General features: G+C 36.1%; 1 protein-coding gene across 1 annotated transcript in view; it reads left to right on the top strand.

The window, feature by feature from the left end:
* The first annotated feature begins 205 nt into the window (after nucleotides 1–205).
* Nucleotides 206–27,213, top strand: part of TRIP11 (thyroid hormone receptor interactor 11) — a 29,362-nt gene continuing 2,354 nt past the window's right edge. Inside the window, exons 1-19 of the mRNA XM_010394265.3 lie at nucleotides 206–666; nucleotides 3,078–3,154; nucleotides 4,130–4,240; nucleotides 5,329–5,604; nucleotides 6,437–6,505; nucleotides 7,205–7,370; nucleotides 9,213–9,575; nucleotides 10,245–10,285; nucleotides 11,230–11,433; nucleotides 12,381–15,410; nucleotides 15,620–15,760; nucleotides 15,991–16,184; nucleotides 17,527–17,690; nucleotides 18,016–18,119; nucleotides 18,358–18,457; nucleotides 22,995–23,076; nucleotides 23,875–23,989; nucleotides 24,582–24,704; nucleotides 25,984–26,131. Of these exons, the coding sequence (XP_010392567.2) occupies nucleotides 528–666; nucleotides 3,078–3,154; nucleotides 4,130–4,240; nucleotides 5,329–5,604; nucleotides 6,437–6,505; nucleotides 7,205–7,370; nucleotides 9,213–9,575; nucleotides 10,245–10,285; nucleotides 11,230–11,433; nucleotides 12,381–15,410; nucleotides 15,620–15,760; nucleotides 15,991–16,184; nucleotides 17,527–17,690; nucleotides 18,016–18,119; nucleotides 18,358–18,457; nucleotides 22,995–23,076; nucleotides 23,875–23,989; nucleotides 24,582–24,704; nucleotides 25,984–26,131 (5,647 nt within the window). The 5' untranslated portion in view covers nucleotides 206–527. The remainder of the gene's footprint in view (nucleotides 667–3,077; nucleotides 3,155–4,129; nucleotides 4,241–5,328; nucleotides 5,605–6,436; nucleotides 6,506–7,204; nucleotides 7,371–9,212; nucleotides 9,576–10,244; nucleotides 10,286–11,229; nucleotides 11,434–12,380; nucleotides 15,411–15,619; nucleotides 15,761–15,990; nucleotides 16,185–17,526; nucleotides 17,691–18,015; nucleotides 18,120–18,357; nucleotides 18,458–22,994; nucleotides 23,077–23,874; nucleotides 23,990–24,581; nucleotides 24,705–25,983; nucleotides 26,132–27,213) is intronic.

Consider the following 27,213-nt stretch of genomic DNA (forward strand, 5'->3'; position numbering starts at 1 on the left):
GTGTTTTGTGAGAACACATTCGAACACAAATCGTGTCTGTTCCCGTGCGCAGCACACTGCTTTGCTCACGGCCCGGCTCCCTCCCGCCGGGCGCGTGCCCGTTGATCACACAGCGCTCCACGCCGCCGCGCCCCGCCCGCGGCTCCGCCACAATCCCGGCATCCTCTGCTTCCGCGGACACGCCATGTCCGCCTCCGAGGGGGCGCTCTAGCCCGGGCTGCCGCTCTCGATGGTGTTTGGGAGGGGTGTCATGGCTGCCGTTGAGGTGGCAGCGGCCGAAGCCGCCGGGAGGAGTCGCTGAGCCGGGACGAGACAAGACAAAACAAGCCGGGAGGAGCAGCTGAGCCGGGAGGATGCGCGCGGCGCTGGCGGAGGAGTTGCCGAGCCCGGTGTGCTGAGTCCGCAGCAGGAGCCGCGACCCGCTGTAGCAAGGAGAAGGGAAGCGGAGGCGGCCCCTTGGCCCGCAGGAGCCGGCTGCAGGGGCCGCCCGGCGGGGCCGAGCGAGGCCCGGAGCCCTCCGAGCCGCGATGGCGTCGTGGCTGGGCGGGCTGGGCTCGGGGCTGGGCCAGTCCCTGGGGCAAGTGGGCGACAGCCTGTCCTCGCTCACCGGGCAGATCTCCAGCTTCACCAAGGACATCCTTCTGGAAGGAGCGGAGGAAGTGGGCGGTAAGAGGGGCTGGGGACGGGCCTGGTTCCGCGAAGGAGCTCTTCCTCCGGCCGCCGGTCCCCTCCGGACCGACAGCGGCGGGGCTTGCGCTGCCCGCACTGGCCGGGAGGGAGCTGATCCCGGCCTGGTGCTTTTCTCGAATGCTGCTGGCTTTGCTGCCTTTGTTTTTATTCTGCTCTTGTGATCTCAGGATCTGGAGAATACACAAATATATTCCCGGGCTCTAATAGCAAATGTGAACCTATTTTAGGCTTATTATTCAGAAGTTTCTGAATTGCGTGAAGTGTTATGTTGCTCCGGAATGACAGCACTCAAACAACACTCTTTCTCCTTTCTGTTTGCTTAGTTTATCTAAACTCTCAGTTAATTAGCTGCTTTTACACTGGTTCCATAAAACTGCAGAGTTGTAGTACAGAGGTTGTTTTGCTGCTGGTGTGATCTAAGTCTGACGTGTCACACAGGCAAAGGTTCAGTGTTTGTCATGTTTTTGTTTATATTTCCGTTGGGCCCAGAGAAACCTGTCGAGTTCTACAATTCCCTTACAGCCAAGTAGGAAAATATGGCCCTTGCTTTATAAGGATTAGAGGCTAGAACGATTTATCTTTAAAACAGAAAGTTAGAACAAAAAAGTCAGAGACATCAGAGTAAGATTTTCTATAAACCAATAGTAAATCTATTCTAGAATATAGTATTTTCTTCATATTTTTAATAATGACTTCTTGTTACAAATTTTTGAAAAAACTTTAGTAAAGCAGTTGTATAATGTGATAATAAGTATCAATAGATTAATATCCCTAGTATTGTTTACGATCTTGTAACTACAGATTATTTTAAAAGTTAGCTTTCTCAAAACAATGTTAAGAATAGGAACCACAAAGAACAGCTAAGACTTCTGAATAGTCATCTTAAATGTGAAATTAAGCAGTTCTACTTCATTTACAACCTGTCATCTATTGTGAAAGAATATTACAGAAACATATGTTGTAGAAACCTTGTTGGCAAGCTGATACAATGGGTTTCATATGGATGGCCTTTCTGGTACACAGGTAGAATGCTCAGAAGAGAGAAATTCTGACAACTGTGAAGTAATTTTTTTTCACTTTTCTGGAAGACTTTCTTAGAATGGTTTTAAATTTCAAAATCTGTAGTAGTTTAATTTGGAAAGCTATTTTATGCTCCTGAGCTGTGCAGTCATCAAGGGTGTTTGTTTTGCTTTTTAAAAGATAATTTGTAAACTCACACATTTGTGCATGAGTTTGTGCAAGAGAGATGTACTGATGTTCAGTAGGTATTTCCAGGTGTACTTCACTGCTAGATACTGCTGTCAACATCTTAATTTTCCTAAAAATTTCAGAGTAGTGTATTTGTATGGGTTACTAGACTCCAGGGTGTAAAAAATGTAGTGTCATCCAAGTATTCTTCTATAAAGACCTTTAAATACTGTGTGGCCTAAACAAAACTTTTCAAGTACTTCCTTACAGTTTGGGTTTTTTAAATTTCCTAGTTGGTAAAAGTTTCCTAGTTTTTAGTATTACCCTTGCATTCAGTGTTTTGACTGCCATCAGTTGTTTGTGGATTATGGACCTGCACATCTTCTGTTTCGCAGTTTTCATGTGTAAATTGTTGCCTCTGCAGTGCTTGAGCTGTCTCAGTTTTAAACAGCACGTAGGAAATTATGAAATACAGTATTTACTTGGAAATTGTACTTATTTCAAATTTTGAAATATTGTCAAGGTTGCTTTATAGTCAGTTCGGGATATTTCTCATTGATAAAAGGAAATGTGGTGTTTCTGTCCGTTAAAGGTGGGACATAGGAGAAATAAACATAGTCAATTTGAGGAAGATTGGTCATTAAAGTATATCTGGAATTATGTGCTTTTTCTATTGCATTAACTGGGATAGTAGATGTATCACCTTTTTAAGAGACAATGAGTCTTACAGGGTTGATGTTTTGTTGTGTGGGTTTTGTTGGGTGTGGGTGGTTCATTTTTTATTCTGAAAATTCAGTCACTGTTATGTGTATTTAATGGAATTAATACTTGTTTTGAAACTTCACACGGCATTACAGAGAAACACACAACTCTCAGGTCAGGAGCAAGTCTGAAATGAGAAACAGATTCAGGGACACGAAATAGTCAAGTAAAACATTTTTATCTCCCTTACTTTAAAGCTTAAATCCATACTAATCTGTTAGGGTTTTGATTTGGTTTAAAGCCTAAATATGAGTGAACTAAATTACATTCAGAAAGATTGTCTGAAAAATAATTCTTACAGTGTTCTGATGAAAACAACTTTTGATATTTACCTAGGAATGAACATTAAAGCAGTCTGAAGTAAGATATGTATTAATAACTGCTCTTAATAGATTGAAAGGATTGTAATTAAAATGAAAATTTTCACTTTCTTTCAGATGCAGCAACAGAACTCCATGTGTCCAATTCTAGACTCAGAGAAATAGAAAGTATTAATGCAGCACAGAAGTTTGAAGTAAGACATTTTGAAACACTATTGTAATTAAGAGCAATGCATAGAATTTGTTTTGTATAAAGTTGAAATATTGCACTGAAGTTGCTTGTCCCTGGGTAAATCCAGAAACAACGGTGACAGTGGCATTAGAATGTGACTTTTTGTGACAAACTGCCATCACAGTTAGGGAGGCACATTGGTTTATTGGTGTATGCATGTGGTGCAAGTTTTCATGTTTTGCTAACTGCTGCATGCTGTGACTGTTCCTGCCTATCGGGTGGACTAGGACTGCAGCAGTAGGCTTAGCTCTGAAAAGAGTGGGCGTTTTCCCTGCTTCTGTTCTCTCTCTGTTGTCCTACCGTATGATCATTTTTGACATAGCTATGCCTGCTCATGCTCCTCCAAAACCACTTATAAATCTCATGTGTCCTCATGGAAAGTAGCTTTGTGTGCTCTTATAAGAGACTTGTTGGTCTTGAGACTTTATTTATGTCTCTAAACAAACAACTTTCATGTATGTCTTCAGCCCTTAAGAGCATTGTGAAGTTAAGATACTATTTTGGGGCCGTAACTGTTCCTGCTTGTCCTCTTTCTAGTTTTTTGCCATCTGCTATTGGCTAAGGTCAGAGAGAGAACACTGGGTATTAGCTCCAATTTGTGCTTTGTGGCTTAAATTCTTAAATTCTACCTGTGGATCTTGCTAAGATCCAAGTGATTCAGCCGTGAGTTTTTTAAACCTTGGCATTTATCTCTGGTCATCACAAAACTTTTTCTGAGAATGAGTTGGAGTCCATGCTATGTAAAAATGGAAAGCTTGGATGTGACCATGATTTTGGGCCCACGCTTGAACATTGCTGTTACTGTGTGTTTTGAATTAAATAGCATGAGAAACCTGTACAATTTAACTTACTTCTTTTCTGTTCAGTAGCCTTTTGCTTTTCTGATTCTTTAAGGAGTGCTCTGAGTTTACCAACATTCATTTCTCATTTTTGATAGAATGATAGACTGAAAAAAGTCTGTACTGACTTAGAAGAAAAGCATGAAGCAGCAGAGCTGCAAATAAAGCAGTTGTCTATTGAGTACCGCAATCAGCTTCAACAGAAAGAGGTAGGATACAGAGTAAAATTTCTCAGTATGTTTGTCAAATAAACTTGCCTGTTGTCCTGTTTAATTCCTTTGTTGCAGTGTCTGTTCTCTTCCAGTGGAAATACTGGTCATAGCTATGGTTTCTTGGTTTGTTAATGTAGGCTAAGATATATTTCACTGAATCATGTGATGCAAGCCAAGCTTCCAGGGGATAGTTGAGGCAAGAGAAAATGCTCTGGGAATGTCATGCAGCTGTCGGAATTTCTGTTGTTTCTGGGATCACTGTGAGAAAAGACACTATATACTGCTTTGTATTTCTGATTCAGTTACTTCTAAGGAAGGCAACAGGAACAAATTCCCATTTGAAGCAATTATTTTGTCTTTAGATATCATTATTTATCTTAACATATACAATTAAAGAGAACAGAGCTGCCTTTCAAAATTTGTGAAATGTCTCTTTGTGGTGGAAGCATCAGCTTTATAGCCTACTGTATAACATGAGATTTCATAGACCTAAATGAAGAAAGTTGCCAGCATGCCAAGAGTTACACAAAAGGGAGTTTTATTTCTGCTTTATTCACAAATTCATGTGGGAACTAGAGGAAGCAGAACTATGAGATGTATAAAATTCTGCTTGTTAAATACAGTAACAGAGTTGTTAAAAGAAAATTACATGTAGCTAATTTCACCTTATTGTAAATGAGTAAATTTTCAATACATTGAGTTGTTAAACATGAAAGAAATCAAATGTAATAAAAATAAGTGGAAAAGCATAATATATTGCTTAACTTTCATATCTGAATACCCTCTTTATATATTTAAATTTTTTGTATAATCAGTTAGCCTGGATAGTGCTATACTATTTGTGTACCTTGGCTGCTAAAAAAAACGTGTCTCTGTGTGAGGTACTTTATAACACTTGAGCTAAGGATGTTTTTCTCCATTATGAGAATGTTTAGGGTTGTTTTTCTTTTTCTAGTGAAAGTGATCCGTTATTTGTGCTGGGGGGAAATTGCTTGGTTCACATTTCATAAGGCCACAAAGGGTAAAGTAGAGTGTATTTTGATATTCTTCTTATTCAAACAATGCATTTTATTTTGTATATTCAGGTGGAAATCAGCCATCTAAAAGCCAGACAGAATGCACTACAGGAACAACTGCAGAAAGTACAGACAGCTGCTCAGACTGCCCAGTTGGGAGCTGGTGTTTTGCCAGCAGCCACTGCATCAGCCTCCTATGTTCCAGTGGTCAGACATTCCTCAGGTTTTGAAGGAGATGACATGGATTTTGGAGATATAATCTGGTCACAACAGGAAATAAACAGATTGTCCAATGAAGTTTCCAGGCTCGAATCGGAGGTTGACCACTGGAAGCAGATTGCAGTGGTGAGTGGTTTCTCTTCTACCCTGCTTTTCCCTCTCCCCTCCAAATTACTGCTCTCATTGCATTTTGTGGATTAGGAGTGGATCTTTTGGAAGTTCATGCTAAAAAATGTCCAGAAGCAACATGTTTTGATGGAAAAGCTGAAACCTTTCTTGCTGTCACATGATTAAGGACACATTCAGTGACCAACTTCCAAATGCTTTTTTGTGATGGTTTTATGCATGATTTGTCAAGTTAGATAAGGGGTTTTGTGAACATTCACCTAGAATGCTACTTTAGGGTTTCACTTTTGTTCAGCTTTTCAAAAAAATACTTCCTTTCCTCCTGGCTATGATAATGATTTTTATTGATAGCACAGTACTGTTCAAAGTAATAGCTGGATACTTGCATATTCTTTATACTTTCTCTTCTCTGAGTCCTTGATATGTCAGTTATAATTCATGGTCTGTTGAGACAAAAAAGTACAATCTTTCAAGCTGCTGCTGATGTGAGTTATAATTTTTCAAGTAATAGCCTGATTTCAGAGGTATGCTTTTCCCATATGAAAAAACTCAAAACTAAGCAACCCTGTTGTCTTACTATGAGCAATAACACCCCCCACTCCAAACTTTTTACCCATTTATATGTAGCAATGTAATAATAAAAATCCATGGAAAATTAAAATGTTTCTATTAAAATGTATTTTTTTAAAAATCAAAATTACAGTGGATTTTTATTTTGTTTCATGATAGCTTTGTTGTTTTTACTTTTGAGTATCAGTAGAGGAAGCATTTACATAAAAAATACATGTATTTATCACAATTTTCATAGGGATATGGTTTGGGTTTTTTTCAGTCTTCCAGAGTGCAAGGCACAAATGATGCTGAACAAAGTGAAATATGCAAACTACAAAATGTTGTTAAGGTAAGATGACAAACTAGTCTCCTTCTGCTTTACTCTTCGTGGTTTTGCATATGGTCACATGACTTGTAAATATTTTAACTAGCATTGTTACAGTATTATTAAAAATGCACAGGGGCATGTCATAGCACAGCAATATTTCAGTCAGCAGTACAATATTTTAAAATGGTTACTCTGAGAAAGGGTATTTGTATAATTTGATAATTACAGTATGTTAGCTTGGAACAATGATGTTAGTACTTATTGGGGCAAATCACTTTGTGAAGCTGTTGATGACTTATGAGACTGTATTTTAGATACACAGAATAATTTCTCCCTTCTCAGAAACATCTGGCCTTTCTTTGTTGAAGATGCAAAATACCGATTTTACATGTCATCCTAGAAAGTCACTAAAAATGCATCCTAGTGTATCCACTTTGTATGTAACACTTGTAACTGCTTTACGTTGGTTTAATATTTGCTGTTGTGTAGGGCATACTATGTGTGTAAGCATATGTTTTAAAGGAATTTCTTTCAACACGTTTAAAAACTCCAAATCAACAAATGTCAAGAAACTTGACTTCTGCTGTGAGAAATCCTTTAATAAATCCTTTAATTAGACTGGGGAAAACTTTCTTTCTTTCTTTTGTATTGTGTTATTTCTTTCATAAGAAGACATTGTGCTGTATTTTGCTATTTTGTTTCTCTAATGATATTTTTTAGGAGCTCAAGCAGAATTTAAGTCAAGAAATAGATGAACATCAGCATGAGCTGTCAGTGTTGCAGGATGCACACAGACAGAAGTTGGTAGAGATAGGTCGCCGACACCGAGAAGAACTGCGTGAATATGAAGAGCGAATTGAAGAACTCGAGAATCAGTTACAGCAAGGTCTTTGTTACCACATGCTTTCTATTTTAGTTTATGTAGAGTGAATTTTGGTTAAAGTGTTGAATATGCACGTGGCAGTACAATAGGTATCAAATATATGATGTTTAGAATTTGAATTTCAATTTCAGTTCAGCTTCATGCTTAAGATGTGTCCTGTATCTTTTATTCACTCTGATTGGCTTGAACACTGGAATGATAGTGTTTCATCTGTGACATGTATTAGTCTGGAGGGTCATTTTCTATACATACCAATTGTTGTGCTCTGAATTTTACACTTTCTGGGTTGGTTTTTTTAACTTACACTGAATATAGGTGTGGATGAGACGTACCGAATTGAAGATACGAAAGTAACAGCACAAAAATATCTTTTATGAGAAGTAATATGTGCCAGTTGAATTACTTGACAAAAGCTCAAAGATTGGGTAGTGGGACACTGGAACAAGTTGCTCAGAGAAGTTGTGGATGCCCAGTTTCTGGAAATGTTCATGGCCAGGTTGGATAGGACCCTGAGCAACCTGATCTAGTGGGTGGCACCCCTGTCCATGATGCAGGTGTTAAAACTAGATGATCTTAAGGTCCCTTCCAACCCAAACCATGCTGTGATCCTGTGATTGCCGTAAGAACCACACCTAAGAATGTGGCCTGACTACAATATAGAAGCTCAGTAGTTCCCACAAGGAGCTTTTTGTTGCCTTTTAAGTATTTCATATTCCCTAAAAATAGTCGTGTCAGTTAGGTTTCCTCTAGAGGCTTCTTTGCACAAATACATCAGCTTTGCCTGTAAACCTCTATTTACCTGGTAAAGCTTTGACTTCTGAAGAGTATATATTCTCTGTTTGCAATGAGAAATCTGTTCCCTTCTTGGAAAGAAGGGAAGTATTTTCACAGCTTCTCTAACTTGTAAGGTAGTACTGATAGGGAATTTATTTCTTAAAATCAGATGCCTGTTAAGATGTAATATGTTTTTTCCCTTCATGTATGTACACCAGCAGGACAAATTTAAGGAAGTCAAAGGTAGAAGCCCCTTATCTTTTACCTTACGAGTTATCTGCAAAATAAATACCATTAGTGACTTTTTAAGAACTGGAGTATTTTATATTTTTATTTTGTTCATTCTGTCTGACAACATGATAGGGACTAGGGCAGGGGCAAGTGTTTGAGCTGACACCGAGGTGAATTCACAAGTAGTGTGCTTTCATTTTTTTCTGTACTCTCCTGATGATGATTTTTGGATTCTCTAACTTACCTGGAAATTATAGGAGATTGTACAGAAATATAAATGTCAGTATAGTATGATGGATCTGTAAAAAGATTAATTCTGAAAAATGTTTTTCTTCAGCTGAAAAGCTTAGTGCATCATTTAACCAATTATTTGTAGCAAATTGTTTCCTGTAACAACCATTTGGCAAACCTTTGAAATATAATTAATTAAATTATAAATGGATTTTGCATCAATCTGAATTAGATGGGATTTGATAAATTATTCTTAGAAAATTGAGAGATTCCAAATCCTGATAAATTAGATTGTCATCTCCTCACCAAGAGAGGTGGGGATCAAGTCTATTCTAATTAAATTGCAAACAAATGATGTCTTGCAACACTTAGCATTTAAAGTTATTTTGAGCCAAGCATGTGAAAGTATTCAAAAAGATACTTATCAAATGAGTAATGTGTATAGCACAGCTTCAAATGTTAAACCTATTTAACTAAACTTTCTGTTGATGACGACCATGTTTTTGTTTTAGGCTATCTCCCTCTGTCAGAAGAGGTGAAAGAAGAGAAATAAAACATCTAGAGTGATGGTTTTGGTTAATATTGCAAATAATCTGTTTTGTCTTTTAGATGGTGTGAGCACAGATGCCGTGGATGACTCTAAAATTACTGAACAGAAAAAAAAACCTCAAAGTCTAGATGGAGGAAAAGTAGAAGAGTTGCAGATTGTAAAGAACCTAGAGGATGAAATAAGAAAATTAAATCACAAATTGTCTTCTGCCAAAGCAGAAAACAGAAATCTTCTGAAAGAGCAAGAATTTGCAAAGCTAGAAAAAATTCAAATAGCACAAGATTATGAAAAGCTTAAATCTGACTTTAGTGTGCTTCAAAGATCTGTGGCAGAGCAAGATGCTCTCCTGAAAGAACAGAAGCAGCTCCAATCAAAGACATCACAACCACAAGATGTTGTCAGACTACAGCAAGCATTGTTAGGTACTAAGATTATTATTTTTTTATTATTTTTTAATAGTTTGTTTTCGCAGGTTTTTACTTTTAAAACTCAAAATTTATTTTATGAATTTGAAACTGAATATGAGAATATGTACCTTTTAAGTGTTGCTGCTTTAGAAAAGCATTGTCCATTGAAGTACGGTGAAGCAGAAAAGAGAACGTTGTTAGGACTAGCGTGGTTATCGTAGGGGTTTCTCATTAGGGAAGTAATCATGTCTGCCAACTGTTTGGTAGGGGTTTTTTTCTTTAAAAGTGAGTAAGCCTCAATAGAAGTTGTTTGTTTAAATTCAAAAAGTACATTCTTGTGTATGTGTGTATGTATGCTAATATCTTCCTGAGGAAACACTAACATACCTGTTTAAGGAATATATCTGAAGGTAGAAAATATTTTAATATTGCATAACTGATAAACTGTAGTACCAAAGTCCTCCTAATGTGGGATCAGTTGTGAAAGTAATGCTCTGCTTTGTGGTAGTGACTGATGGTATGTTTGAATCTTTCATGGCCCTGGTGCTTGTCATCACAAAATGCTGTGAAACTATTCTCTTTTGAGCAGCAGCGTTCTGTTTGGGAAAGGTGGGAGAATGATTTTGTTTTATTATTGTTTGAAAGGTAGTAAAATTATCTATTTTATTTCATTTTCCTTTATAGAAGCAGAAAATGAAATAGCAAGACTTTCCAGTTTAAATCAGGTAAAGCAATTTCTAAATTAAGCCAACAAAAAAACTCATAACAATAGTAACTGGTAGAAAACACACGTTTTGGTAATTTTGGGGGTTTTTTTGAACATTCACACTTCTACATAAATAACATTGTAATGTAAAAGGAAATAATTGTAGTTTAATTCTATAATTACATGTGGAATTTATAGAAACAATACATTTTTACTTGTGAAACTCCAGTGTATTCTATTAAGGAAAACCATTCAAGTTCCACATATCTTATTGTTACCTAGAAAGCTATAACATACATTTTTAAAGTACTAATAGTACATTTTGTAGAATACATCATTTTTCACTTCTGCTTTAGCATATTTCAGTTTCAGCACTTACCAGTTGGGAAATACTTCTCTTCTATGTAGTACTTGTAATAATAGTGCATTCCATCTTACTGATGAAGTGAAGCAGTGGAACATAACACACCTTTAGTTTTTGGTGTGGTTGACTTGGTCCTTTATAAACTCTCCAACTCGAGAGATTTGGTTTATTTTACTTTGCATCCAGTAGTATTTTTCAATTGAGGATTTCTGTGTTTCGCTTTCATTCAAGGGTTCCCATAGCATTTTTCAGAATGATGTTATTTAGATGTGCTTGATTAAAACTTCCTGTCTCACCATGCAGCCTGCTGTGTTTAGGGTGGCTCTTGCAGTTATAATAGTTTATCCCAGCTGTCAATCCATACCTCACAGGCGGATGTAACTTCTTACCATACCATGGCTTTTTGTGCAGAAGTTTATAAACTGCACTCCTAAACCAAGCGATGAGGAAATAAATGTGTATGTATGAATAGTGGAGACAAATACTTCACACTAAAGAATTTTTAACTGGGGAAGTATTCCTGTAGGCTTAGAGATTCCAACATAATTTCAGCAAGATAAAGTCTGATATTTACAATTTTATTTTTTTTTTATTTTGAGGGACTTGAGAAGGAACTGACAAGTGCACAACATAAACATGAGAATATTCTTTCTTCGAATACAGAGGATCAGAATTCAGAAATAAATCAATTAAGACAAGATTTGGAAAGGAAAGAACATGAATTAGATGAAAGTGTTGCTGAAAGGGAAACATTAATAGCAGAGTTGGAAGAACTAGACAAGCAGAATCAAGAAGCTACTCAGGTAATAAATACTTCAACTAATTATTGAACTGCTGAATAAATGTTTAGAGTTGATCTTTGAACATAGATAGCAGGGAAATACAAGTTATCCTCTGAGGTCTAAAAAGAAAACTGGGGCCAGTATTTCTCCATATCTACCATCTCAATGAGAAATTCTGAAGTGCAAGTAAAACCCACTTGTTACAGACAAAGGAATAATACAGTGTGTCAGCTATCCATAAGGGATGTTACTTTACGAAGTCCAGTTAAATAGTCCCTGATTTTTCATTGCAGCATTTCTGATTAAATTTATCCTGGTAGTATTCTGACTGTTTTATGACAGTAAAATCAATCATAATTTGAAACTTTTTTCCTTTTAAAATTTTTAATTATGTTGAATATTTAAGTTACTTTATTGCAAGTTCTGTATAATATGAGCATTTGTGGAGTAAAAAAAGTCACCAACTACATATAATCAGAAACTTAAGAGTTGCAAGCCATGTGTTTTCAATTATTGTTTTACCAATGAATCACCTATGAAATGAATCCAAACAGGTATGTTGAAACAAGAAGTTGAAAATAGAATATACAGATAATTTAAATGTAGTGCCGCCCTTTTTTTAAGCAATTTTGTTTGCTGAATTCCAACTGTCTTGAGAAATTCTGACAGTTCTTTTTTTTTAAGCAATTTGGTTTTTATTTCTTGATTTAGGTAGTTTTAAGGTTCTTTTAGGGGGGGATGGTGTTCTTTTTTTTTTTTTTTTTTTGGTAGTGAAATGTCATCTGTCCCTGTTTGATATTTGGTTTTAATTAATTTGACTAGGTGATACAACTTGATAACTTACGTTGGCAACTAAGAAACATTTTTTCCTCTGAATTTTTTTATTGTTTAGAGGATAAAAGTGAATGAAATGCATAGTTCAGCTGGTTCTCCTACCCTAATGAATTCTGTTTTGTGTTCATTTCCAGCATATGATTACACTGAAAGAGCAGCTGTCAAAGCAACGCACAGAAACTGATAGTATCATCAAACAGCTGAAACTTGACATAGATTGTGAAAGAAACAAAGTATCAGAATTAGAAACTGAGAAGATGAAAACTATTAAAGAGTTGGATAGTCAGAAAGAAAAACTAAACCAATGTTCATATGCACTTAATGATTTGCATATAATTAAGCAGCAGCTACAAGATAATATTAAAGATCTTCAGGAACAATTAAGGAAAGCCCAGGACTGTAATTTGCATAGTAAAAAAGAAATTGGAGAATTGCAGCAGAAACTAAAAGAAAGAGAGGAGGAACTTTGTGTATCCTTGAGCCAGTTAACAGAAAAAAGTAATGAGGAATCTAACAACACTTGTCAAGATCTGATTCTGAAAGAAAGAGAAGTTGAAATTACAAAACTACAGAATGATGTTTCAGAAAATAAACAACTCAATGAAGATTTACAGAAATCTCTGTCTAATCTTAGAACAGAAAATGCAGAGCTGATAGTAGCCATTGAAGACCTAAAACAGGAGTTAAGTGATGCCATTTCAGAGAAAAAGAAAGTTTATTTGGAAAAAGACACTGTTGTGGAGGCTTTGAAAATGGAAAAAAGACAGTTAGAGAGTGAATTAAATGAGACAGAGAAGAGGCTTTTGGAACAAGCACATAATTATAAGCAAACTATCCAGGAGTTATCAAATGCCCGTAGTATGGATACCACTGCACTGCAGCTTGAACATGAGCGCCTGGTTAAGCTCCATCAAGAGAAAGACTTTAAGATTGCTGAGCTTAAAAGGAGCATTGAGCAGATGGAAATTGACCATCAAGAAACAAAAGAGATGTTAACTACTAGCTTAGGAGGACAAAAGCAGTTGACAGATCTCATAAAAGAGAAAGAGTTATTCATTGAAAAATACAAAAATCAAGCCTTACAGGTGAAGCAGGAACTTGAGGAATATATGAAAGTTTCAAAAAAGCAGGATGTCTTAAAACAGAACTTGGAGGAGAAAGACAGAAGTCTTGCAGTCATGAAGGAAGAAAATAATCATTTGAAAGAAGAAATTGAACGCCTTAAAGATCAGCAAAGTAGATCTACACCTGTGGTTGAGCCTAAAACTTTGGATATTATTATTGAACTTGAAAGTGAGGTAACACAGTTAAAAGTGATAAAGACTAATCTTGAAGAAGAAATAAAAGTTCACAAAAAAACAATAGAAGATCAGAATCAAACAACAGTGAAACTTCAGCAGTCACTGCAGGAGCAGCGAAAGGAAATAGATGAGTCCAAATTTCAGTGTGAGCAAATGAATGTCACACATGAAAGACTCTTTTTAGAGAAAGATGAGGAAATCAAAAACTTGCAGAAAACAATAGAACAAATTAAAACTCAGTTGCACAAAGAGAGACAGATTATTCAGACTGATTCTTCTGATCTTTTTCAGGAAACCAAAGTTCAAACCCTTAATGGAGAAAATGGAAATGAAAAACATGACTTATCTAAAGCTGAAATTGAAAGACTAGTGAAAGGTATCAAGGAAAGGGAGATGGAGATTAAGCTCTTAAATGAAAAGAATGTTTCTCTAAGTCAGCAAATTGATCAGTTGTCTAAGGATGAAGTTGGTAAACTTACTCGGATCATTCAAGAGAAGGATTTAGAAATACAAGCTCTTAATGCCAGAGTTTCCTCAGCTTCCTACAGGCAGGATGTTCTGACCCTTCAGCAGCAACTGCAAGCTTATGTTATGGAAAGAGAACAAGTACTAGCAGTTCTAAGTGAAAAGACAAGGGAAAACAGTCAGTTAAAAACAGAGTATCGTAATATCATGGACATGGTCGCTGCTAAAGAAGCAGCTTTGGTGAGGTTGCAAGAGGAGAACCGAAAATTATCTAATAGATCCGAAAACAGCAGTCAAGACATGTCTAGAGAAACTATTCAGAATTTGTCCCGTATCATTCGAGAAAAAGATATTGAAATAGATGCCCTAAGTCAAAAATGCCAAACCTTATTGACTGTCTTGCAGACATCCAGTACAGGTGCTGGTAATGGGGCAGGAGGTGTGAATAGTAACCAGTTTGAGGAACTTCTGCAAGAACGTGATAAACTAAAACAGCAAGTAAAGAAAATGGAAGAGTGGAAACAACAGGTAATAACCACGGTTCAGAACATGCAGCATGAGTCGGCTCACCTCCAAGAAGAGTTACACAAGCTGCAAGCACAAATTTCAGTTGAAAGCGATAGTACTTCAAGACTGCAGGTAGATTATAATGGCTTGATTCAGAGTTATGAACAGAATGAGAAAAAGCTGAAAAGTTTTAGTCAGGAATTAGCACAGGTTCAACACAGCATAGGACAGCTTTGTAACACTAAGGATCTTCTCCTGAGTAAACTGGATTTGGTAACACCGTCTGTGGCAGCAGCTCCCACTGTTTCACAGCTTTCAGATGTTCAATGCAGTCCTCCTGAAGCACTCAGTGAGGAGTATAAACTCCTTCAAATTGAGTTGGAACAACTGAAAAAAAAGTTACAAGAAAAAGATTCAACTATTAGGACTCTTCAGGAAAACAATCAGCGATTATCTGATTCTGTTGCTGCAGCATCAGAGATTGAAAGAAAGAGTCAAGAAGAGACCGAATCAGAGATGAGGCAGATCAAAGAAAAACATGATGTGTTACAGAAATCACTTAGGGAAAAAGATATATTAATTAAATCTAAAAGTGATCAGTTACTTTCTGTGAGTGAAAATCTTAGTAACAAAGAAAATGAAAATGAGCTTTTGAAGCAAGCTGTAACTAATCTAAAAGAAAGAAATTTGATTTTAGAAATGGATATTCGAAAACTGAAAGAAGAAAATGAAAAAATAGTTACAAGGTGCAGGGAAAAAGAAACAGAATTCCGTGCACTTCAGGAGACTAATATGCAATTTTCAATGATGCTGAAAGAGAAAGAGTTTGAGTCTCACTCAATGAAGGAAAAAGCTCTTGCTTTTGAGAAGCTGTTGAAAGACAAAGAACAGGTACGTAAGTTCATACTTAGGACTATCTCTTAAAACTAGACAACTTCAAAATAATACTCTTCCTGGATATTTTTCTGTGTTGCAAAGCCATAGATGTGCTAGCCTTTTCCTTGTTAGATCAATAGTATCTTTACATTCTTCCTGGCAAAGACTATGCCTCTGGTAAAACCGTTGGCCATGTTTGAAATACTTGTCTGTGTCTTCAACAGGGCAAGACAGGAGAATTGAATCAGCTGTTAAATGAAGTTAAATCAATGCAGGAGAAGGCTGTTACTTTTCAGCAAGAGAGAGACCAAGTCATGGTAGCACTCAAACAAAAGCAAATGGAGAGCAGTGCCCTGCAGAGTGAGGTACCAACAAATAATTTATAGTTGCAAGAAATAAATGAAAAAAGAATAACAAATTGCATCCATAATATTTTTTGGATTATCTTAGTAGCAATCACTTGTTAAAAGCACTTAAAATCAATACACTTGCAATGTGCTTGAATGGGCATGTGTTACGTTTGCTTAATTTTTTTTTATGAGAAGTAACAGATTTTTTTTTTATGTCCAAGTAACTCAAGGTATGTTCTACACAGGTACAGCATTTGCATGAGAAGGAGCAGCGCCTAAATCAGGAACTGGAGAGGTTGCGGAATCACCTTTTAGAAATGGAAGACTCCTACACCAGAGAAGCTTTAGCTGCAGAAGACAGAGAGGTCAAGCTAAGAAAAAAGGTTTTGATTTTGGAAGAAAAACTTGCATCCTCATCTACTGCAGTAGAGAATGCCAGGTAGTCTTTTAAATACCACAGTTAACTAGACTGGTGCTGATGGTTCTATTATACTGAATTGCCATCCTGTAACTTACTAAGCACTTGAGAAAACAAAAAGATACAAACTTTTGTTACTCAGAATCAAGAGGGTGATTTGAAATATACTTGGCTACTGTTGAGAATTTAATACATTTCTCCTTTTAATAGCAACTATTGAAATCTTATATGGTTAACAGTGCTTAGAACTAGGAAAAAAATCCTCAACCCATCAGTTTAGTTGTGTGTTAAATCAAAAAATAAAGTGACTTAACTTACTTTGAAGTCAAGGCTTCATTCAGTTTGAAAGAGTCTTATTTTATACACTTCAGTGCACAGATGTGACTGTCATGCTTTGTGAATTGCTTTCGAGACACATGCACATTCTTACTTTGTCCCTGATGCCATGGAAAGTATACACTGCTGAGAACTTCCTTCTTCTTAGTGTAAACATATAGATAGAGCAAGATGCATTGAATTTCTCATGGATAGCAGACTCTGGGACGCTAGAACCAGTTGTTGGGTTTTTATTTATTTGCCATAAACAGTTTTTTCAGCCAGAACAATGAAAGCCCAAGTATTAAAATTACTTACTGCTTATCTTGACTGCTTTAGTATCTTATTTAAGCAAATTTTGGTTGCTTCAAGCAAAATAATTCTTCTTTTCATGTTATTACAGTTGTCCAAATGAAGAAGTATTTTAATTAAAAATATGTATATAGCTGCAGTCTTGGGTTTTGAGGTTTTCTAAGCACTAAAGATGGATTCTGCTCTTAACTTTCTCAGGAGATCTCCAAGTTGAGCAGAATTTTTTGTGAAAAATTCTGGAGAAAGTGTAAGTGTTGGGAGAAGGTTTTGTGAAATCTGAGTGTTTCTTAATTCTACATCAAACTTTTCAAATACCTTTCAAGAAATACTGCCTGTTTCCCAGCCAAGTAAATCAGGTTCAGAATATTTTTGCATAATGGGAAAGTAAATGGAGCATTCCATTGTTAGTATGTAGCAAGCTATATGGAGTTCTTGGAGACCAGGTTAGAAAGTAAGAACTGGTAGAAAGACCTATTGATTCATAGTCATTGAAGTAGACAATTAGCAAGATATGGATTCTTCTTTTTTTTTTTTATTGTCAAGATTTTGTTGCCAGACTTCATTAAAATATCTTTTTAGGTTGGTTTTGTTTGTTTGTTTTTGAAGAGGAATTGGGGACAAAAATGCCATAATTTTTTTAAGTTGAGCTGAAAAATTCTAAGCTATTGTTTGCTGGGATTTGATTTTCTCTGTGATAATTTCTGTTATTTAAGTAATGTATCTTGTTTTCATTAAGTCATCAGGCTAGTCTGCAAGTTGAATCTTTGCAAGAACAGTTAAACCTGGTTACCAAGCAGAGAGATGAAACTGTTCTGCAGCTGACCATCTCCCAGGACCAAGTGAAGCAGTATGCACTGTCTCTGGCCAACCTGCAGATGGTACTAGAGCAGTTCCAACAGGGTAAGGTTTGTCAAGAAATAGCAAAGATTGCAACAAGTATTTTTTAGCTGGGATAGTTATCATATATTGATGCTTTTGAAATATTATTTACCTGGTTAACTTTTTGATAGCCTGAATTTAAGAATCTGTTGTCCGTTTAAAAACTTAAAAAACAAATTCTGTGAAAACTGTTGATCCATATCACATTTAAGAAACTTGAATTCCACCTCTACCTCATGAAGACCAGATATGATAATGCTGAGGTTTTGCAATTGCATATCTCAAGAAGAGTTACATGTTGCAAATTAAGATTTTTTTGTTTTGTCTCTTATTTTTTATCGTTTAGAAGAAAAAGCTATGTATTCAGCAGAACTGGAAAGACACCAGAAACAGAGTGCAGAATGGAAGAAGAAAGCAGAAAACCTAGAAGAAAAAGTTGTGTCACTGCAGGTGGGCCGAATAATGAAATTGAACCTTGTCAAACTACTTTTTAATTCTTGACTGAGTAAGCAAAGCAGCATTCTTCTGCTGACCCTCCATTTTCTGAGGGTGTTTACAATCCAGTTATTTGAAAGAACAAGTGATTGGAGTCTCTTCATATGTTATGTCTGATGTGTGTTGTGTTAGTGTCATTGTGATAGCGATCTCCCTTGCTTCTCTTTTTGTCCCTTTCCAACCCTCTATTTAGGAGAGTTTAGAAGAGGCAAATGCTGCCCTGGATGCAGCATCCAGGCTTACTGAGCAGCTTGACATCAAAGAGGAGCAGATTGAAGAACTTAAGAAAGAAGGTAACAACATTTTCTTCATTTCTGCTTAAAATATTTCAAGCAGCTGAGGAGACTATGTAGTATTCCTAGAAACTTATTAAAATTCATATCCTATGAGAGAGAGACTAATTCTGTGCCACATTCTGAGGACTTCCTTGTTTATAAAGCAAATATGAAAAAGTATGTTTACCTTCTGTTAGGGATCTTTCTCAAAAAAAAGTCCTGTAGACGTTTTCTGGGTTTTGGGGGTTTTTTCCCTGTAAATACCAGGACACTTGATTTAGCTCTGTAAATGTCTTTTTTAAAAGTTGGAGAAATACCAAATGTTGTCAGATTTTCCAAAGTAACTACCATATTTGACATAGATATAGGAATACAGTGAGGTAGAGATAAAGGGTGTGCAGTGGGTCAGAGATGTAGAGGCAGCAGCTCTTGCACAGATGTGACTGCCCTCTCTGCTGGATATAGTGATAACTCATGCTTTGAACGTATGCAATTAATTATTGCTATTCCTTTTTAAGTGATAATTAGTCTTACTCTTGAAATAAATGATGTTTTCTTGAAGCATACTTGCTTATGATCAGAGAGATGGTGTGAAATGTCATTTGAAAGTCTTCAAGATTCCAGCAAGAACTTTACAAAAAAGTTATTCCTTTTCTGCTACATATTTGAATGCGTACTTACTTAAATTTAGTTCTCTCTAAGTGCAGTTTGGCATCCAGGTGGGCATCACAGGAGTTCACATACAAATTTTACAAGCTAAATTAAATTTCAAACTGCTACAATATACAACTCATGATCTGTTTTTGAATTGACTGATCTGTATATCTATTTCTCACTACAGACATTCACAGCAAAAGTTCACAAACACCCTGGATTGAAATTAGTTTTGACATAGGCAAATACTGCACTCTTAAATGGGAAGTTCTTCATTACTGTTTAATTTTGATGTCAAACCCTTGCATAAGAAAGCAGGAGGGGTTTGAACTTGGAGAGAAAACTAAATCTCAGTATCAAGCAGTGTTGTATTGGCAAGCAATTTACTTGATAAAAAAATTGAAATGGAATTGTTGCATAAAGGAAACAGCATTTTAACGTTGTTGTAAAGTAAATAATGATTTTTATAAAAAAAAAATATCACTTCATATTCTCTATTTATACAAGAAAACATATAATGTCTTATTGAAAATTGGCCAAATACATTCCCAGACACAGTTTTGTTAGCCAAATCTTTTGAAGGATTTCTTTATGGATTTTTTTGGCAGGAGAGGTGATTTTAATAGAAAAGTATAAGATGTACCAGATGCAGTTTTCTGGATTGCCATAAATGGTTAATAAATTATTGGAGACTGTAAATGTCTGGTTTACAGCAGTCCATGCTGAATTTTGGCTCAGGACTTTTTTGTTACTTAGTCTTTTCATACAGCCGAAGTATGTGTTTAAGTCCTTTTCAGCTGTAAGATTCTATTTTAGAAGGAAATGTTCCATTTAAAAAATATGTTTAATGGTAAATTGCATAGTCACTGTGGATGGAATATAGCAAAGTAGTGGTCCTGAAAAGTTGATCCACTTTGTTATAGAACCTTTTTTTCATTTAAATTATTAATACTTTTGGTTTAAAATTCATCATAAAGGGATAAATTAAGTGAATAAAAATGGAAAAAGCAACTCATACTGTCTTGCTTTGTAGAGAAATAGCAACAGTGTAAGATTTAATTGAAATTTGTTTTCAAATGCTGTTTATCTTTTTGTGGTGTTAGTAGTTTATTTCCCTTTTTATTCCCTTTTGTTCTGTGGACATCCAAATAACAAGTCACCTATGTTTGCTCCTGCAACTGTATCACTGTGTAATTATACTGCCAATGTTTTCCTTCAAGTATTGATGTCCTATTTAACCGTATTTACAAAGTAGCATAATTTTAAGTAAATGTAAAACTTGAAACCACAGATCAGTTCTCCTGTGCCTCACCCTGATGTGTTGAGAGAGGAGTGTTGAAGAGCAGTCACATTATTGGAATGGATTTCGATGCATATGGATGTAGTTGTTACAAGATAGTGTTGTATAATACATGTTTTGCTTTGGTTAACTTGCTTTGAATGAGGAGTTTACTCTGTGTGTTCCTTGAATAAGAACTTTCCCAGCATGACATTAGTTAGTTTGTTCTATTCTGTACTCCTTAAAATTCATATTTGTGAAGTAAAATGTTTGTATAAAGATGTGGAGTATTTGAACAGGGCATATTAGGTTGTATCCATTTCACAGACTGGCTCTTTGATGTGTGTATATACAAAATCTCTGTGTGGATTCTCAGGGAGTTATTGGTGTTAATTGAGAACCATGTTTTGTCAACACAGTTGTGGCATGCACTTATTAAAGATTGAAAGTTGTGGAAACAAGAGTGGAATGCTTTCCATGCATCCCAGATGATTTGAAGGTTGTAAAAATTCATAAGTCACTTTTCTTACAAAGATGTTGAGGGTTTTAGAAATTAAGATAGATAAACCAAGAGTGTATATTTTGTGGGGTTTTTTTAAATGAAGCATTTTCAATTAACACGAGCCTAAAAATTGTTAAAATGATAGGAAAACTAAGGTGATCAGCGGTTTTTCCAAAGGATTTGGAGATAAGCATTAAACCTTATAGAGGGAGAGGAGCAAAAGTTCATCCTGTTATCTTATACATCTGTAGGGTAGAGGTGGTCTTCACATGGACAGTCCATGTTATAGTGTGTTTGTCAAGCTTTTGTGTATGAATAATTGTACTTTTATTAGGCTTCAAAGGCAATATCTTACAGAACCCCTTTGGTTTGAGAATTTGGTGCAATATTACACTTTGGCAGTCTTGAGGTGAAGCCATTTGAGGTTTAACTTCCAAGAATTCTTAGTACCTTGTATGTAATTACTTGCTTTCTTGTCTGAGAACAGTTTACTGCCAGTGTTCTAAAATCCTGCATTTGGGGATTTAATGAAGATAAATTTTTCTAGCAAGTTATTCTGTGGGTTTTATAGAAACTCCGCAGACCTGAACATCAGAGACTTCAATCCAGTTTTTAGTATTTCTGCATTTTTATAAAGAGAAAACTTTCTGCCTTGTTTCCTTACAATTGGAATGCTGTACGATATTTATGGCAAGTAAAACTTCTAGGAATTTTTTTTTCTTTATTATGAGCTTTATTTTTATGAGCTTTATGGGAAGTTAGAAGCAGCCTGAGTTACTGGCACAGTGTGGTTGGGGTAACTGGTGTATTTCAGTTAACAAGTAATTTGTATTATTGGAATTTTAGAATTGTAGAGAAGTTGGTGCTGTGAAATTGTTGGGCAACAGTGAATATAACAATATCATGCCATGGCTTCTTTTAAAATCATGGGTTATTACATTTGTCACCCTTGTTACACAGTCCAATGTTGTGAGACTCAAGTGTGTAGATAGTAAACAAATCGTTTATTAAGTTCAGGAATTTCAGGAAGCTGAAATGTTTACAGCACTGGTAAGTGCAGAATCTAAACTCTTCTCTTACTCTTCTAATAGTTCCTGTTTTGTGTTTATGAAGAGGAAAAATAGTGTGTTTGTGCAGGCCAGGAAGATCATTCTCAGTGTTGTGCTATCCTAGATGAACAGATTCATTGCAGCCACTACAGAACAGTATCAGAACTTGGAGTCAGCATGCAAAAGAAGGCAGAAAATGTGTGTAGTGACTCCTAGCACACTCTTAGGCTACCTCACATTCATTGACTTATAATTCTGACCTATTTATTCAGTTTGCAGGTCATGATGCCTGACTGAAGTGTTTACCATTTTTCTCTCAGTTTTGTCTTTGGTTAATAGTAGCTGTGGCATTTAATGTCTTCCATTCATATTTTTGTTCCCAAAGTATGGGTAATCTTGCATCTCTCTGCCTCTCTTGCCAGTATACTGAACTGTGAAGTTCAACACTGTTTCTGTGATGCATTAGTGTGTCCCAGTATGCCGTTTCCAGAGCTTGCATCAGTTACAGGAGTGAGAAAGGTCCTAGCAGAACAGACCCACAGCAAGCTCCTGATGTTGCTCTGCTAGCCAGTAATTCATCTGGGAAACTTGAGAACTTCTTGGTGCTTCAAAGGCTTTAGCAACCTGATAGTAGGGTGTACAGAATACCTGGGCTTGGGTAGTATTGGAGGTTAAGGGCAGAGATGAAAAAGACCTGATGCCAACATGGAGTTTGCTCATTATGAAAAAGATTGCCACCACAGAACTACAGACCTTGCTGTAGAGTTTCTTTCCAGTTCTGTATTATTTAGATGAAACAGAGCAGTTCATCAGACCTTCTGCAATGGATTTATTTAATGTGTGCTCCTGTACTTCGGTATTGAGTATCATTCCTGAAATTTAGGTTGTGGTTTCAAATAGTAATGATGTAGTAGACACCTTTTTATAAAAAAATCACATAGATTTTATGGGTTTGTTTTTTATTTAAAAGCACCATAGCAATATTTATAGAAGTGTGTATTATTGATAAATTTTGCAATAATGTTTCAAAGTTTTGATTTTTGTTAATTTTGCTGTGATATCAATTTATAGGTGAGATCAGAAGAGAAATGTTAGAAGATGTACAAAATAAACTAATGAACCTTATGAACAGCACGGAAGGAAAAGTGGACAAGTAAGTCTTTGCTGAAAGATTTGACTTAAGTTTTTGGGTTTTATTCCTCTCAGTGTACAGATGTGGCACTCACAGTTGCAAGAGTAGTGCAGGACTGTACTTCTGTATGTTATCTTGTAATTACAGTTTAATTATTTTGACATTTTTCAATTGCTTGGTGGTTGTAAATAGTCATTTTGATTACTAAAACCAACAGATTTGGATCAGTGATGTGTTTCTTAAGTAGAAAGAAGTGCACTTCTGTAGCATGAGCTGTGCAAATGGAGATAAGAGTTCTTAATGAACGTATTTTATAATGTTCAAGGTGTGAACAGCAAGCCCTTTCATGTATCTGCATCACCTGGATGTCATGTAAATCTCTTCCTTGGTCATTTTTTTCTTCTCTACCCAGCAGAACTGAAACAGGGATAGGCAAATGGGCTCCCCTGTCCCTTTCCTTACATCTTGGTTTGGGACTACACAGAGCTATCTCTTTAAATGCTCTTTTGAATCAAGATCTTAGAACAAGCATTTTCCCTGACTGTAGTATGTGCATCAAAATTTGCTCATGTACCCTTCAGTTTCACTTTACTGCATACAATATTGCTAATACTGTCCAAATTCACACTTACTATGTAAGAAATGTGATAACTTACAAAAGGAGGAAATTGGTGAGGCACCTTTTTAGTTATTTGTATTTGATGTGTTTATTTGAATTACTGTAAATTAGTCAAGAGTATGAGGAATAAATGCATCAATATTATGGTATCAGCTGTTACACAATAGCAGCTTGTATAAGTAGCTTCTTTTGTTCTGCAGACTGTTGATGAGAAATCTCTTTATTGGACATTTTCATACTCCAAAAAATAGACGTCTTGAAGTGTTAAGGTTAATGGGAAGTATCTTGGGACTAAAAAAGGATGAACTTGATCAGGTAATACTTTGCAGAAAACTAGGCTTCTTTTTTTCCTTTCTTTTTTTTTTTCTTCTTTTCTTTTTTTTTCTCTTTTTTTTCAGTATCCTTACCTGAAAATAGAATCACTTGCTGCTAAACTAAATGTGACTGTCCCTGCACATCTTGTGGGGAAAGTATGTTTTTTCTTCTTTCATCTCACTTTTTTTTTCATGTGGGACATGCTGATCTTAATCTTTCGATAACGTTGTTTTAATAGAGTAGATTTCATTTTATTGATGAATGCTAATGCATAAAGGAAAGGATTTAACTTAGTGCTGTTGTGTATAGTAGCTGTAATATATCAGTTACAGAAAAGTAAATCTGTTATATATGTGCCAGTAGTATTGTGAAGAATGTGAGGCTTATATTTTTAAGTAAAGAGCCAGCTTTTTAGACTGCCAGTCTAAAAGTGAGAGGCGGAGAATATGGTTTTGACAATAATAAAAAATTTTTATTTATCTCTTTGAGTGCCACATTGTTATAGTGCAGCTCATTATATTTACTCACTTTCTTTCATCTGCTGCTTTATTTTATTTTGTTTCCTAACTGTTTTCTTTAAATACTTCTCTAGTTACTATCTGAAGAGCAAAGAGGAGTTACAAGATGGGTGACTGGCTGGCTTGGTGGAGGAGCAGGGTCAAAGAGTGTTCCTAGTACACCTTTGAGACCAACTCATCAGAACATTTTTAATAGTGTAAGAATTAATCATTCATTCTCTTTGAGTGCAAAAATGGGGAAGTTGCATATTAATGCTCGTGTTTGGCTCATCAGTATATTGAGCTTCATTTACTGATGCTACTGTATCTTGCATTAATTCTTTTGTGCAACTGCATTGGCAAAAGTTTTTTTCCTGCACTAAGGAAATATGTAGACATTGAAAATTATACAATACTAAATCTTGTGCTAATACAGAAGGCAATTACTGTTTCACTGGTTCCTGGCATCACTCTTTTCTTACACTATGGACTTCATCTTGCAAACTATGAGTACTGGAAGTTAAATATATGTGAGAGTATGGAATTCTGCAATACTCAACAGTATGGAAGACCATGACATTGTATTTTGATGGCTCTGTTCCCATATGTCCTTTAAATTTAAATTGAAAAGCTTTTTCAGCTGCTGCAGCTAGTGCCTCTTCTGTGCAGCATATAAAACTGGTATTTTAAGTTTTCAAATGCTGTAAAGCAACAGATCTCATAGCATGATCCATGGGAGCAGTTTATCTATGGAACTTTTCATTTTGCAGGCCAGTAAATAATGTACTCAAGGACCAAGTATGAGGGGTTGGGGTTTTTGGATTGACTTTAGGTTTTTGCTCAGTTATGCTAGAAATGTTGAGAATGGATTCCTGTAAATCATCTTGAAGTGTAGGGATTAGTTTTTCCCCCTAAAATAGTGCAGGCACATAAGCCACTAAAGGACTGTGGCCTATGTGGTTTATAGATGTAAAAGAGAAAAATTAATCCTTTTGTGTGAATAGTACAGGCTTTACTAAGTCAAATTTTATCTTGTGATGCTACCGACACCTTAATCATTCCATGCTTCCTTTATTTGAGATTCTTTGTGAAATAAAGCATACATGGGCTTTAAGAGAAAAGATTGGGGTCTATGTTTTTCTGGAGGAGAGATTGGTTGAGCAAAAGACAAAGGAAATTACTGTGATGTCAGTACTAGCATGGGATTCTTGAAACAGCTGGCTTAAATCAATAATGGAACCATGGTAGAAGTAAGTGTGTTATCTTTAGAGTTTATCAATTTTACATAAATGCTTCTTAGTGAGACAGCAACAAAGAATGTATTTTGAAAATAAATTTCATTGTCACTCACTGAGGACTGCTTAGTACTAAGTACAAGTACAAAATTGATTGCAGGCTGTTGACAACTTTTTGTTTTATGTATGTATGTATGTATTTTTGGCTTAGTGCTTTTCACCAGAGCATCAGTGAAATATAATAACTAGTAGCCTCTTACAGTCTTTTTCAGAACTGTTTGTGAAATTCCTTGAAACGGAATCTCGCCCAAGCCTTCCCCCACCCAAGCTCTCTGTTCATGGCATGAAACCTTTGGGAGCAGCAGGAACTGGTAAAACTAACAGTACTCCATCCAATAGTCAAATGCAAGGTAATATTTGAATCTTTACATAGAATATAAATAACTAAAGGTAGAATTTTCAAGAGGACTTTAATGATTCTGTGCTTCCTCACTTGTGAATTATGAATTTGATTTCTTCTGCCCCAACCATTTCCTACTTTTCTCTTTTTATTTTTTTTAATTCTCCTATCTCTCCTTCCCACTGCATCTATACCTCACTTTCTAAACTCTCAGAAGATTAGAGAAACCAAATTCCCTTTGATATGGAAAGGATTTAACAGCACCTGTTAAAGCCAAATGGATGCTGTGCAGACAACTTCATATGGTGTAGTAGTGAGCACTGTCCTGATTTTCAGCATCCCTGTTGATCAGCTTGTGTTGAAGTGAGTGAAGAATGCAAGTAATACAACTTTGCAGTGTCTTTCTGGTGTGGAGAACTGGTTGCTCAGAGAGGACCAAAATGAAATCAGTTAAGTGTATGGCCTGGTATGAAATCTCTGTAAGCTGTGCAAGAGTGTTTGATTTTTCTAAGGCAGAGAACAATTAGGCTTGTTAAATTAATGTACTTTTGTCTTAAGTAATTTAAGGTTCAAATCTTCAGTTTAACTGGTCCAGTTTGTTCTTAATTTTTTGTGTTTAAGACTTCACCTTAATATAAGCCTGCTGATTTGCAAAAGCTTGTTTTGTTTGAAACTTAGCTGTAAACTCAAAAGAAAATAAAAACAAAAACCCCGAACACCAAACCCCGACATATTATACATGTGTACAGAGAGAGAGAGAAATGCTAAAAAACCCTCTTTCAATTCACCTAAAGTAGTTGGATGTTACAAAGTGCTGTTTATTTATGGGGGTTTTCTTGGGGCTGACTCTGGGGAATCTGTGCTATGTGCTGGGAAACTTTCCTGTGGTCTGCATTGTAGTGCATGTGCCAGGGCCCTTACACCTCTGCACAGTGCTGGAGTCAGTGTGACAGATATGTCATGCCTGGCATTGCAAAGGTGAAGTGAACTGCAGAGGGGGTTCACGTTGCCTGTCAGATGTGCACGGTTTTTTGGGTAGCTTGAGCTGTTACAGAATTTTGGTGGTGGACTTGGCAGTGCTGGGTTAATAGT

Source organism: Corvus cornix, chromosome 5, assembly GCF_000738735.6.
Source record: "Corvus cornix cornix isolate S_Up_H32 chromosome 5, ASM73873v5, whole genome shotgun sequence".
NCBI lineage: Eukaryota > Metazoa > Chordata > Aves > Passeriformes > Corvidae > Corvus > Corvus cornix.